Source organism: Tachyglossus aculeatus, chromosome 23 (genome assembly GCF_015852505.1).
Source record: "Tachyglossus aculeatus isolate mTacAcu1 chromosome 23, mTacAcu1.pri, whole genome shotgun sequence".
Lineage (NCBI taxonomy): Eukaryota > Metazoa > Chordata > Mammalia > Monotremata > Tachyglossidae > Tachyglossus > Tachyglossus aculeatus.
The window spans coordinates 27,458,400-27,473,085 of NC_052088.1; the positions used below are offsets into that span (position 1 = coordinate 27,458,400).

Below are 14,686 nucleotides of genomic sequence, written 5' to 3' on the forward strand. Positions count from 1 at the left end.
GTGGGGGTGAAAATCTAAAACAGGTGACACTGGCAATTGGTAACAGAATAAATAAGGATGGGGAAGTATTAAGTGGAGTCTGCTAATTCTGCTAATTCTATTGCATTGTACTTTTCCATGCACTTAGAACAGTGCTCTGCACATAAGTACTCAATAAATACTATTGATTGACTGACAGCCAGGTGGAGAGGGCAAAATTAAAGAGGTGAGGATGAATGTGTCATGGATAAGGACAGTCTCCTGTTCGAATTTCCACTGCAGTGCTCCACAGCTCATGTACAGCAGTGGAAGAAATATATTTGGGAGGTGATTTTGGGTTGTGGATCAGTGAAATGAAAGTGGCAGAGGGACAGGGGAGTGAGGGAGATGAATTTAAGGGTGAGGGCATCCATTTGTGCATTTACAGATGGGAATTTGCTTTTGGAGACCAAATGGGACTTTGGAAAGTTGAGGAGTGTATAAAGATCAGAGGTCTCTGTAAGGGAACAGGACAGATTTGTGGGGAATGGGAGTGTGGGGGGAAAAGGCAGGTGAGGATGTTATGGTTGGATAGAGGAATTTCAGAATTTGTGAAGGTAGAGATGATACAGAGCCTAGAGATGATATGAAAGAGCATGTGCCCAAGTGGTGTGAGTGGGTGAAGTGGGCTACCAGAAGTGTCTTCAGGAATACCCACATAGATACTGTTGTTCCCAAGGATCAATAAAGGGATGGAGAAAGGAGGAATATAAGAAAGATCTAAATGGTTCAAAATGCTTCAAGGACAGTAGATGATCTTGACTAGTAACTGGAGTAAGTAGTAGATGCAGATTACGGGATTGAAAGGAAAGAAAAGAGGGAAGGGGGGTGTGGGTGGAACAATGAGAGAATGGCACTGGCGAGTAATAAAGAAGCCAGTAGAGAGAGCATTAGGGGTGACTATCATCTGGGGTGAGCCAGGTTTTCAGTCATTCACTCAATTGTATTTATTTTGCACTTAATGTGTGCAGAGCACTTGGGAGAGTACAATACAACAATAAACAGACACATTCCCTGCCCACTACTAGTTTACAGTCTAGATGGGGAGATACAATCATCAATACAAATAAACAAATTACAGATATGTAGGTATGTGCTGCAGGGCTAGAAAGGGGGGAAGAACCAAGGGAGCAAGTCAGGGTGACCCAAAAGGGAGTGGAAGAAGAGGAAAGGAGGGGGCTAAGTCTGGGAAGGCCTCTTGGAGGAGATGTGCCTTCAGTAAGGCTTTGATGATGGGGGAAGAGTAGTAACAGTAAAGACAAGGAGTGCTGCCTGGGTCAGCGTGACTCAGTGGAAAGAGCACGGGCTTTGGAGTCAGAGATCATGGGTTCAAATCCCGGCTCCGCCAATTGTCAGCTGTTTGACTTTGGGCAAGTCACTTAACTTCTCTGTGCTTCTGTTACCTCATCTGTAAAATGGGGATTAAGACTGTGAGCCCCCCGTGGGACAACCTGATCACCTTATAACCTCCCCAGTGCTTAGAACAGTGTTTTACATGTAGTAAGCGTTTAATAAATACCATAAAAAAGAGGTCAAGGATTCACTCATTCTTTCAATTGTATTTATTAAGTGCTTACTGTGTGCAAAGCAAGGATGAAGGAAACCTTTCCCATGATGGAATGGGGGGTTCCATAGGCTTCTACTTGGCTGAGGAAATCAGAGGAGGGTTGAGAAGCAGCATGGTCTAGTGATAAGTGCACACACCTAGGAGTCAGAAGGACCTGAATTCTAATCCTGGCTCTGCCATTTATATGTGACCTTGGGCAAGTTGGGTAGGGATCGTCTCTATATGTTGCTGACTTGTACATCCCAAGCGCTTAGTACAGTGCTCTGCACACAGTAAGCACTCAATAAATATGACAATGAATGAACGAATTAAACTTGTCTGTGCCTCAGTTACCTCACATGTAAAATGGGAATTAAGACCATAAGCCCCAACGTGGGGAATGGACCGTGTCCAACCTGATTAACTCATACCTACCCCAGTGCTTCCTACAATGCCTGGCACAGTGAGCACTTAACAGATACCATAAAAAAGGGGGGATAGTATAAGGGGTTGGATGGAAGTGAGTTAAGGGGTAGCACTGGGAATTAAGGACAGGAATGGGGAAAAAGATAAGGGGATGGACTGATTTGAGGGAGGGAATTGAGGAGACATTTCGACGTCAGAGAGGTTAAGGGTTGTAAGAGAGGTTGTCAGCAGTAATAATGGCTTAATCTGATGGTTCCATTGACCAACCACTGAACTGAATGCAGGTCCCAGAAAGCAAAGAGAATCAGTCAGTCCCATTCAGCAGTCAGGAGGTGTGTTCAATAATTACCACAGACTGAACTAGCTCACTTCCCCCCTTCAAAGTCCTACTGAAAGCTCACCTCCTCCAGGAGGCCTTCCCAGACTGAGCCCCCTTTTCCTCTGCTTCTCCTCCCCTCCCCATCATTCACTCCCTCCCTCTGCTCTACCCCCACCCCAAAGCACTTGTGTATATGTAAACACATATTATCTATTTATTTTATTAATGACATATATATCTACAATTTTATTTATTTACATTGATGCTATTGATGCCTGTCTACTTGTTTTGTTTTGTTGTCTATCTCCCCCCTTCTAGACTGTGAACCTGTTGTTGGGTAGGGATTGTCTCTATCTGTTGCCAAATTGTACTTTCCAAGTGCTTAGTACACAGTAAGCGCTCAAGTAAATACAACTGAATGAATGAATCAGGAGTGTCAGTGAATCAAATGGTTCCACTAGTTGGACACTCTTCCCATCTTTACAAACTCAACAAGTCATTCTATCAGCCAATCTATATACAACACTTTCAAGCCCTCTTTCAATCCTGCAGTTGTTGACTGAAAATATTACAGCCACTTAGAAAACATGTGATTTTAGACTTTTTGGGGGTGGGGGGCGAAATGGCATTTGTTCTTCCCTGTACAAATTCAACAACCAATATCTTCTGCAGGCCTCCAAGGCCTCCAGATGCATTTACCATTTAAACAAACCTTGCCAATAGGGCAGAGCAACAAAAGAAAATCCAAGTCAGCTGGCCTTCCTGATACATGTGTTTCCTCAGAGTCTAATTACCTTTCTCAATACACTTAAGGGTAGAGTCTCAAAAAATTTAGAAATCCACGAAGGCTCTCGCAGTCCCTCTGAGTTACACGGGTTTCTGGTATCACGGTCTTAACATTCGGCAGCCTCCGGCAAAGACACTGTATGTTTGTGGAAACCTATCTGCACTTGTATAATAGAGAAGATGAACACCGAGCTGACTGACATTTACACTGAAATGTTATTTACCTGTTTCGTTAGTTACTCAAATAGACTTTCTTATCTCCCACACACATTTAACACAAATAAACCCCCCTCAGAAGCCCTTATTGCTCTTTAAATATTACTGGAAAGTGACAGCCTCAATTCTCTGGAGGATTTCCGGGGCTCCTGCAGCTCTGTGGTGCTTGCTTGCGTTTTATTTTTCTAAGCAATTTCACCTTAAACCTTTTCATTTATAGTTGTCAATGAGACTGCTGGAAGGGAATTCTGTAGGAAAGGAAGACATCTCAGCCTGCAAATGTAGAGCACTTGGAGCAATGATTCTCACCTCCAAATCATTCTCAAGTTCAGCTTCCGAAGTAATCATTTTTTTTTTTTTGAATGAACCAGAATTTTGGTCTGTTGCCATTAGTTGGGCAAAATAATCTGGCTTTCCTGTCAGATCAAAAAGTGTGGTGTTATGCTGTGAAAAGATCAGTCCCGATGTAAATAAGGCATGCAAGCTTGAAACCATTCTCAAGCCTTCCTGCTTGCAATAGGCAAATCAGTGACCACACAGTTAAGCATCTTGAATTGGGCACAAAAGCACCATGTAATCCAGACACAAAGACATGCTTTCACCTTTTAGCTTGATACAAATTCATCCAGATTTTTTTTCCAGAAGAGTTGACAACATTTTAAAATTCAATTTGACCAGTGAAATAAATGTAAGGTTATTGTTATGGCAGACTCCCTGAAGTTATGAAATACAGTACATGGAAATGTATGTTGATTTAAGCCTCCAGCATATTACACCAACATGGCACACAACCACTATCGTAAATTCCAATGAAAGGCCAAATTTGTGAATTAAACTAGATATCTAGTAATATTTCAATTAAATTCACATACTATTCTTTGACGCATTTGCCACAACTGCATTGTTTTGGTAAGCCAATACTAAATTCCCGTGACAAAAATCTAAATTGGAACTTATGTCAAAGCACTACTAGCTGTGACAATTCAGATTTACACATGAGTCTTCAATGACATTTACTTATTGAGTGCTTATTGAGTGCAAACCACTATACTATACATTTTGGAGAGGACAATACAACAGAGTTGGCTGACAAGTTCCCTGCTTACAATGAGCATAGAGTATAGAAGACTGTATACATTATGCTAACCTAAAAAATGTAAGGCCTCCAAAGTAACATCTGTCAATGAGAAAAGTGAATCTTTTTCCCCAAATTGCCCAAGCTCTCACCTAAAGAGTTGAGTGTCATCAGTTGGAAATCTAGAGAGTGAACAGAGTCCCATTTTACTCAATTACTTAGAAACAATGTTTATTAAACTGTTTATTACCAAAATTCAGGATCTTAGTAGATGGGAATTGATAATTGTTATATGTACTTTAAGGTTTTATTGATGAATTTTTAATGTCGCCTAGTGTGTCAGATTTAACTGCCCTACAGAGTTGAAAGTGCTCTTTGGTTTAAATTAACAAAATATTTGCTGAAATTATTGTTAAAATTTGCCTCATGCAGTTAGTGAATGAATTCTGTTATAGTCCATTAATATATCAACTGTAATAAAAAACTTTAATAAAATATGTGTTTATAAGTGGATCCATAATTAGTTATTTCTATGAAGTGAAATCTAAACAGTAGGTATAATTTTATTACCTTCCTTAATAGTATTTCATCTGAAAGAAGATATTTAAAATCCAAGTTTGTTTCCCACTTACTTAAAAATACCTAGGTTAAAAAAAATCTTAATGGCTATATATGGTGTATTCTTTTTAATTATTTTGTGTTCATCTTATATATGCCAGGTAGGTATATTTCTTGATTTCATCCTATGTACGATGCATTATAAGACGTAAATTTCTAAACCAAGCTTTCAGAAAGTGATTTTAAAAATCCAAATCAACAAAAATCTGCTCTAAAAGAATTATGGGAAGCAGCCCAGGGAAGTGGATAGAGCCTGGGAGCCAGAAAGTCATGGGTTCTAATGCCGACTCTGCTACTTGTCTGTTGTGTGATCTTGGGTAAGTCACTTAACTTCTCTGTGCCTCAGTTACCTCATCTGCAAAATGGGGAGTAAGAATGAGCCCCATGCAGGACAGGGACTGTGTCCAACCCAATTTGCTTGTATCCACCCCAGTGCTTAGTACAGTGTCTGGGAAATAGTGAGCACTTAAAAAACCATAATTATTATCATTGCTATTATTAGTTGTGTCAAATAAAGTGAATCTCTGATAAATTATTTCATCCAGTCTCCCAAATTTGTGGGAGTCTGCTCCTTATGCCCCTGCTAAAATAACACTATAGCAAACAAGTCAGTGATCCCATTATAATGGAACATTATTGAATACTACCCCACCTAGGCTTGATTCATTCATTCAATCATATTTATTGAGCACTTAATGTGTGCAGAGCACTGTACTAAGCGCTTGGGAAGCACAAGTTGGCAACATATAGAGATGGTCCCTACCCAACAGTGGGCTCACAGTCTAGAAGATCAATTGATCAATTATTGGCTTGTTTTTACAGATAATAACTTAAAGGAAATGGTCACTATAAAACTGCTGTTTCTTAGCTCACTTAAATATCCACAGAATACAGTACTCATATCTATCATTTTGCATGAAACCTACATTGTTGCTTTTCAGAAGTGTCTAGGTGCTTTCCCCCCTGCTTTCCATTAAGGTTGGGCACTGTTTGGTTAGGCTGGATAACACATTTGCTTGCAATTCATAAATCAATACTGAGTTGCAATTATTGTTTCACTATCCACAAACTGGCTATTTATTCCTTTGATTTCAATGGTGACTATGACCTCACATTATAGGAATGCCACAAGTAATAGAGTTTCAATTGGGGAAACCTATTATTGACAGTCCGGCTGGGGAAAATGAGGGAAGAAATCTAATCACTGAATGTCAAGAAGATGAAAACATCAGTGGATCATTAACTAATGGGAAAGGCCAAGAAGGTAATTCTTCCTTTATAAAAAGGATACTGGTATATTTAAAAAAGCCAATTTAGCTTTCTCCCCTCTATGGACATATTCCTCCTGAAAGGATCCCCATGAAAAGTTTTGATGAGACATCACATGGAACCACGTAAAATTATGGGCCTCTAAAGTCTTAAAAGAAATGTGAAGGTTTAGAGATCCTCACAGAACAATACAAATGTTGCCTACCTGAATTTTCAAAAAGAAGATTGGAGCCCCATCGCAGAGGGAGTAACCTCATTACCACCACATATTACATTTCTTCCCTTCAGGACTTCTCTACATGGATATCCTGCCACCACCTAATAATGGTAATAATAATAATAATAATAGTATTTCTTAGGCACTTCCTATGTGCCAGACACTGAACTAAGCCCTGGGGTGGATACAAGTATATCAAGTTAGACACAGTCCCTTGTCCCATGTGGGGCTCACAGTCTCAATCTCCATTTTACAGGTAACAGGCACAGAGAAGTGAAGCAACTTGCCCAAGGTCACACAGGAGACAAGAGGAGGAGCTGGGATTAGAACTCATAACCTTCTTTCACATCCATCCTCTAACCACTACACCATGCTGCTTCAAGCTCAACACGTCCAAACCTCACCTCCCAATCTTGGCACCGTCCTTTCCCCCAATCTTATGTCGCTAAAGTCTCTCAGTTCTTCCTTTGCAATATTTCCATAATCTTCCCCATTATCTACATTCCAAATGTCACCTTGCTGATCCAAGCACTTGTCTTATCCTTACCTGATTATTGCACTGGCCTCCTCTTTGATTTTTCCAGTCCCTTTACCTACAATGTTCTGCAGTTGTGTTCAGTAGTGTCCCATTCCTGTGTTCGTGTTTTTTCCATCTTTATCAATTCCATCTTTCCTCACCTATCTATAACCACTTCCTATTCTCCCCTTTCAGATAGTAATATCAGCCTCTTTCCCTTGACTTCCCTGAACTGAGTCTTGAGTAGTCTTTATTGTATTTCCTGCCCACAGCACCTAGTACACTGTTTTACACACAGTGGGATCTTGAAAAAATAGCACTGAATGAAAATGAATGGAATGTATAGATAAACACAAGTGCTTAGAATGAGTCTAAATATATAAATGCTAGAGGCAGCTATATGTGCGCTTTGCACACAGTAGGAGTTTGATAAATACTGTTGAATTGATGATAAAGGTCACTAAAGAAATCCATTTTGGGCAAGTAAATACAACTAGAACAGTTTCTTATCCTTCTGCTCCCTATTTTCAACTATTTAAAATTGTGAATGGGTAAAGAGCCCATTACCAAATGATGAAAATGCACAAGAAAAAAACTGCCAAATTTTAAAAATCAACAGCTGAATCTTCTAATTTGTTGAACAGCATCATTACTAAGGATTTTGGACCACATCATCTGTGATAACTCTTCTCTAAGAACTATTTAATTGGAATGACAGACCCCGACTTTCAAAGCTTGCTCATTTTTACTCACCTTTACGGACAGGATCTTTTAAAGTAGAAAACTTTCATAAACAGACTTAGGTTTTACTCAAACCTTGAACATATTTTTTTTCACTGTTTAAACAATTACATCACTGAATTGACAATTAGAAAACAGATGAAAATTTTCTGAAAAATTAATTTCTCCAGAGAGATAAAGGTTACTCACCAGGCCCTAAAACAATTGTGATGGTTCCTTAAATCAGGCTTTCTTCAAACTTTTACACAAACCAAATCCCTTTGAAATGAACTGGCTCAGTTCCACCTAAAAAGTCTCGGTTTTGGAAACTGTCACCATTTAGTGTCTTGGGAGGCGGGTCCAGGATTAAATAAGATTGTCACAGGGACTGAACACTTTTCTTACCCCGAGAGGTCATTCTTCCCGATGCAAGGCAAAATAATAAATGCAAGGTTACCCTGGAGCTGCCGGTTCTGTTCCTCTTTAGTACTTAATCATTTTCAGCCTTAATCTTACTTTCAGAAGAGTGATATGAATAAATCAAAATACCCCATTTGCAGTGGTCAAGAACTTGCATAACAATCACTTTGCCTTCAATCAAGTAAAGTCACAAGGCAGTGGCTGAGACTTTGCGATGAACACACAGAAAGCAAATGGTCATGGAGATATAGAGCTGTTAATGGCAACAGAAGAGTGGAATACTTTCCAGGCTAATGAGAGGAAGAGTAAAGAATAGATGCAATGCAGTGCGAAATGTTGGTGGGTTATTTGTTCTAAAAGGCTTCACATGGTATAATATAAATTTATGGAATGTAAGAACTGGATAGAAATGAAGTTTTGTTCTATTGTTTGCAGAATTATGAGAGATTTGGTCAAAAAAGTTGACAACTGCTTGAGAAGAATGTTGCAAGATCACATGCTACATATTACCTTGCTTGATCTTTTCCAACTCTTCCTCATTAGCATGGTCTGTAAATGAAATAAAGCATTCTCATTACCTTTTCACTGACACAGAAAAGGTACCCACTGTCTTTTAGAAAGCCTTCCACATTCAACAGTTTTTCCAATGACAAAACACACTTTCCAGCCACAACTATGCAAGACGAAAATTAGAATGCAGATCTAGAAAATACTACACTCAGGTAGGCACTTTCTAGTCACTTTGGCGAGTCTTTTCTATCCCCCCAAATTATGTAAAACAGATTTGGGATATAATATGAAAAACTGTGTTGGGACTCTTGAAGAAGTCTGCATAATCTAATCAAAACGGATTGGTGTGTATCACTCCTCCAGTAGATAAAATAACTTCAGAACTGATATATACATAACCTCTCCTCAGACATATACAGTTCCTGTGGTTTGACAAGAGCAAACAATGAAAATCTAAATTTACTGAGGTAGTCCTTAATACTGCATAAAGAACTGCATAAAGTCTTAGTGAGGTGAATGGGGAGATTCATGGATAAGAAACTGACCTACCAAAGAGTCATAGCATATTTATTTCAAACCAGTCTTTTCACCTCTGACCATCTAATTTCAATTCAGGAAATTAAAAATCATACGGGATATTAGAATGTTGACCTCTACACAAGGGTGGGCAAAAAACCCCAATCTTCCATATCAATCTTATCTTGAACAGCAAGGAATGTGAATTGCCATTTCAAAAATCCCATAAAAGTATTCCCCACTCCAATCCATACTTCAATCTGCTGCATGGATCATGTATCAATAAAAACGTTCAGCCGAGTTCTCTCCACTCTTCAAGAACCTCCAATGGCTGCCCATCTACCTCTGGATCAACCAGAAACTCCTTATCATTGGCTTTAAAGCATTCAATTAACTTGCCCCATCCTACTTCACTTCACTAATCTCCCACTACAGCGCAGCCCACACACTCCACTCTAGCACCAGTTTACTCACTGTGCCCCAGTCTCAACTATTTCACCACCAACCCCCTTCCCACATCCTCCCCCCTACCCTGGAACTCCCTCCCACTCAAAATATGCCAAACCACCGCTCCCTCCACCTTCAAAGCACTATTAAGGTCACATCTCCAAGACGCCTTCCCCAATTAAACCCTCTCTTCCTCATCTTGCTGTCCCTTCTGTGTTGCTTATGCACTTCCATGTGTGATCTTTGGACTTTTGATATTCGCCCCATCGCCAACCCCACAGCACTTATGTAGATATCTTTAAATTATATATTATAAATTACTCATTTATTCATACTGTCTCTCCCTCTAGACTGTAAGCTCATCATGGGCAGGGAAGCTGCCTACTGGTTTTGTTGCACTGTACTTTCCTAAGTGCTTAGTACAATACTCTGCACATAGTAAGTGCTCAAACACAATTGATTGATTCTTAGTTTGAACAACTCGTGTGAATGTTATCATTCAACCTGCTCCAAAATACTACCCTCACTCCCAAACCAAAATTGGGGTTCTGATAATTTTGGATTGCTGCTGGAGTCCAAAACCCTAAATTGTCTCAACACTGCTATGCCTGTTAATGGTAACTAATGTAGAGTTTTCTATTAGTTTGCATGATAGCCCTTCACAAAAGCAGGAATGGTTATAAGAGGACAAACAGTTGTCACAATTGTTGCATGGAAATCATAAAAAAGTTTAAGTCAAATTCCTGCCTGAACTAAAAAGAGTACAATTTTTTTTCATCCTTATTCAGCCCCGACTACAGCCTTGAGTGAACAGCATTGGCTTCATGGTCAGTACAGAGATAGGCCAAGGAAACTAAGCGCTGGTAAAGCTAAGCTCATGGACCCAAATCTTGAGCCTTTGATCATAGTCCTTACTACAGAATCAAGCCTGCATTGTTGCAATTACTGTCACAAGTCTGTGACACAAAGAACTTTGTAAACGTCCGGGAAACCCAATCTTTCAAAAGGATTTTCCTAGGCAAAAGATCTGCATCTTAAGAGAGAAAATCCAATATAATCATTAGAGGCCACTCTTTCCCAAGAAATACAAGGTGGAAGATGGGTATTAGAAAGCCTTTTGATTCCGGCTCCCAAATTGGCATTAGGAGTCATTAGCCAAAAATTCTGGTACCTCAACCAAAAGCTTAACATGGGGTTGAATAATAATTGTAATAATTGTGGCTTTTGTTAAGCCCTTAGTATGTGTCAAGCACTATAGAAAGCAGGGTAGATACAAGATATTCAGGTCCCACATGGGGCTCAAAGTCTACATAAGAGGGAGAACCAGTACTGAATCCTCATTTTGCAACTGAAGGAACTGAAGCACAGAAAAGTTTAGTGACTTTCCCAAAGTCACACAGCAGGTAAGTGGAAGGGCCAAGATTAGAACCCAGATCCTCTAACTCAGTCTCATGCCCTTTCCCTAGGCCACACTGTTGAAGAGGAAACATGTTTCTATGGCCCATTTTTTTTTAGATATTGAATACAGCATACCATTCACCTCCCCGGGAATAATAAAACCAAACTGAAAACAGCAACAGGATGAAAAGAGGATGCAAATAAGAAATAATAACTAAGTAGACACATGTAGTACTTTTTGTTGATGAATATTAGGAAGGATAAACAAAAAAATTACTAACTCCTATGGATGAATTTAAATCATATATACTAACTTGCTCTCTGAGCTTTGCTTTAACTGTGGAAATATGTGACTATATTTGAATGCACTGTTAAGCAGGCCTTGTTATAATACGAAGCTAAAGTGATCACCAGCAAAAATGTCCTCACAGCCACCACGAGAAAATAAGCATCTTGGATTATTGTCTGTGATAGATGAGACACAGAAAATGATTACATTTGTAAAAGATTCTATAACCTGAAACCATTCTTCACTTTCACTCTTTATTTCAGTGATGGTTTTCCTTTAGGCAATTACATAACTTGTAGGTTTCAAATATCAAAGAATACTTAGGGAAAGGCATAAATCATACAAGGTATTTCTAAATCCAATCTTTGTGGTGGGTTTTTTTTTTTCCAGAAGCTAACTGGTATAATTTGGAAAATGCAGGATAAAAAAGCAATTTTTCAGTTTAATGTAAGTAGAACATTCACGGAAAATCATATGTTTCTTGGTATCTTCTACTGCTAGTCAAACAATTTATTGGTCTAGAGTGTCTAAAGCAATGTTCAACAGAAATGAACTTCCTATTATTTCTTAAATTCTTTAATAATAAAATCTGCAGATTGAGCTCTTCTAGGAAGAAAGCTTGAGAGAACTCATTCATGCACTATTGGGCTAAAATATGGGATCATGGAAAGCTCATTTTTTTTTTTACATGCTGCACACAGAATGCAGCTTATACAAGTGGTGTGCAATTCTGGCAGAAATGACATCCCATACTAAAGATTTTCATTATTGAGATGTTATACACAAAATACAGTGAAAGATGAAAATATTTTCTTATCCTTTTATCTGGGACTTTGTACAATCAGTTTCTCAATTTGAATATTTTGAAATATGCTTAAGGCAGCACAAGGTATGAAACAATTTTTCCCACTATTCCCCCAAAATTCCTTAAATTGGAGTAATTAATTACAAGATGATTTTTGTTCTCCTTTAGTAGTATTATGAAATTATAATTTCCAACTCTGTTTTCAACTGACTTTCCAAACTACCAATCCACACAAGTCAAACTGCATTACTCATGTAAAGAAATTGTCAGAATTAAGTGCTTAGTACAGTGCTCTGCACACAGTCAGCGCTCAATAAATACGATTGAATGAATGAATGAATGAATAGTATATAAACTCACAAGATTTCTGATTTAGAATTAAGGCCTTATGATGGCAACTAATCTGAATTCCAAGTCATTTTTTACACTACTCTGTTCATGAGCAGTTTCTCTTCACATTCTATTTCATTAAGCATTTTTGCAAAATACAAGTGATTCACCCCCTATTTTCTAACAATTTTAATACATATAAAATATTGAGCAACATTTTAAACCTGGTGGTGTCATGAAAATCTATTTAAGATAAGGTTGTTGGAGGTGCACATTGTAAGAAATTATCAACAGCGCTTAGTATATCAGCTTAGTATATCAGCGCTTAGTATCTTGCCCAAAGCTTAGGGAAGAGGCTTCCCTAAGCTTTATATGTATATATGTTTGTACATATTTATTACTCTATTTATTTTACTTGTACATATCTATTCTATTTATTTTATTTTGTTAGTACGTTTGGTTTTGTTCTCTGTCTCCCCCTTTTAGACTGTGAGCCCACTGTTGGGTAGGGACCGTCTCTCTATGTTGCCAACTTGTACTTCCCAAGCGCTTAGTACAGTGCTGTGCACACAGTAAGCGCTCAATAAATACGATTGATTGATTGATCAACAGAGATCTAGGATACAGGTTGTCTCTCAGGAGATAGTACCTAGTCAAATTGGGTATGATTATAGAATTGTAATTTAAATGAATTTGGCCTCAAATATTCAAAGTAATGATTAGTCAGTAATTTCCTCTGAAGTAGGCATTTTTGTTTTAAATTTCCACAAATAATATGGTCTTCCACTACTCAGTGATACTATTCATCAAATGGGACCATACAATACACCTAGTGTTAGTTCCCTGTGGGCAGGGAACACGTCCTGTGCTTCTCCCAATCAGTGAAATAATGGTACTATTTGAGCACTTACTATGTACATAATACTGTACTAAGCACTTGGGAGAGTACAGGACAAAAGACTCGGCACACTATACCTGCCCTAAAGGAGCTTACAATGCATTAGACTCAGTAGGCGCTTGATAAATACCATTACAACCAGCCAATATTACAAAGTCACCAATAACAAGATAAAGCCAAGCCACAGTATTGAAGTACGGGTTAACTTCCATGGCTAAATAGTTTGTTTCCAGACTGGACTACTGAGTCAGCCTCCCCACGGCCCTCCCTGCCTCCTATCTCTGTGTGTACCAGTCCATATCTCACTCTATTTCCCAGTTGATTTTTCTGAAAAACCGTTATGTCAATATCTCTCCATTTTTCAGAAACCGCCAACGGTTGCCCATTCACCTCTGCATTAAATAGGAACTCCTCCTCATCGGCTTTAAAGCAATCAACACTCTCCCACCTACCCAAACTCACCGTTTTCCTATTACGGTCCTGCCTGAATACTCTGCTCCTCTAACACTGAGCTACTCTCTGTACTTTCACCTCATCTATCCCACCACCTACCCCTCGCCCAAATTCTCCCTTGGGCCTGAATCTCCCTCCCCCTTCATATCCAATTGCCCACCACTCTGCCACCTTCAAAACCCAGAGACTTTCCCAGAATAAACAGTTTAAATTCCCTTTTGTACCCTCCCTTCTGTGTAGGCTCTGAATTTAGCCTTAAATACTTTGATACTCACTTCAACACCCCAATATTTATGTAAGTATACTCCATTATTTCCCCTATCTCTAATCCATTTTCCATGTCTGTCTCCCTATATACATTCAAAGCTTCTTGCGGGCAGGGGTGGTGCCTAGCAACTCTGTCATATTGTACTTTCCCAAGCACTTAGAACAGTACTCTAGTGTCCAATACATACCATTAATTGTAGTTATTAAAACCCAATAGAGGATCACTCACAGATACCAGATATTGATCTGAAAATTAAGTTTCTTGACCTGGATAAATTTACCTAAAAAATTTCATCTTCACTTTCAGTTCAAAGCACTCAAAATCCTTCTGCAAAAATTATGTGGTTTTTTTTTTCTTCTAGGGTTTAAATACTCAGAAAAAACCCCACTTGGGACTCACTGATGTATTCCTGACAGCTGTGAAGCTAAGATTTTTTTTTTCCTTTACCCAAAATTATTAAGTGTCAATCCAAAAAATGACACTTGTAAAGGTGTTTAACTCTTAGAGGAGATGTGCATTTTTTGAAGAGTGAGAAACACCAAAAATTGGAAAGGGAGACAGGGAGGGAGGGAAAAATAGGAAGCAAGGAAGGCAAAGAGGGAGAAAAGGAGGGAGGAAGAGTGAG

At 38.8% G+C, this 14,686-nt stretch overlaps 1 protein-coding gene across 5 annotated transcripts in view; it reads right to left on the bottom strand.

The window, feature by feature from the left end:
- Positions 1 to 14,686, bottom strand: part of MCTP1 (multiple C2 and transmembrane domain containing 1) — a 369,964-nt gene that overhangs the window by 205,238 nt on the left and 150,040 nt on the right. For 4 of the 5 annotated variants that reach the window (XM_038765896.1, XM_038765898.1, XM_038765899.1 and 1 more), the window contains exon 6: positions 8,658 to 8,696. The exons of the other annotated variant lie outside the window; for it this stretch is intronic. In XM_038765896.1, the coding sequence (XP_038621824.1) occupies positions 8,658 to 8,696 (39 nt within the window). The remainder of the gene's footprint in view (positions 1 to 8,657; positions 8,697 to 14,686) is intronic. 5 annotated transcript variants of the gene reach the window in all.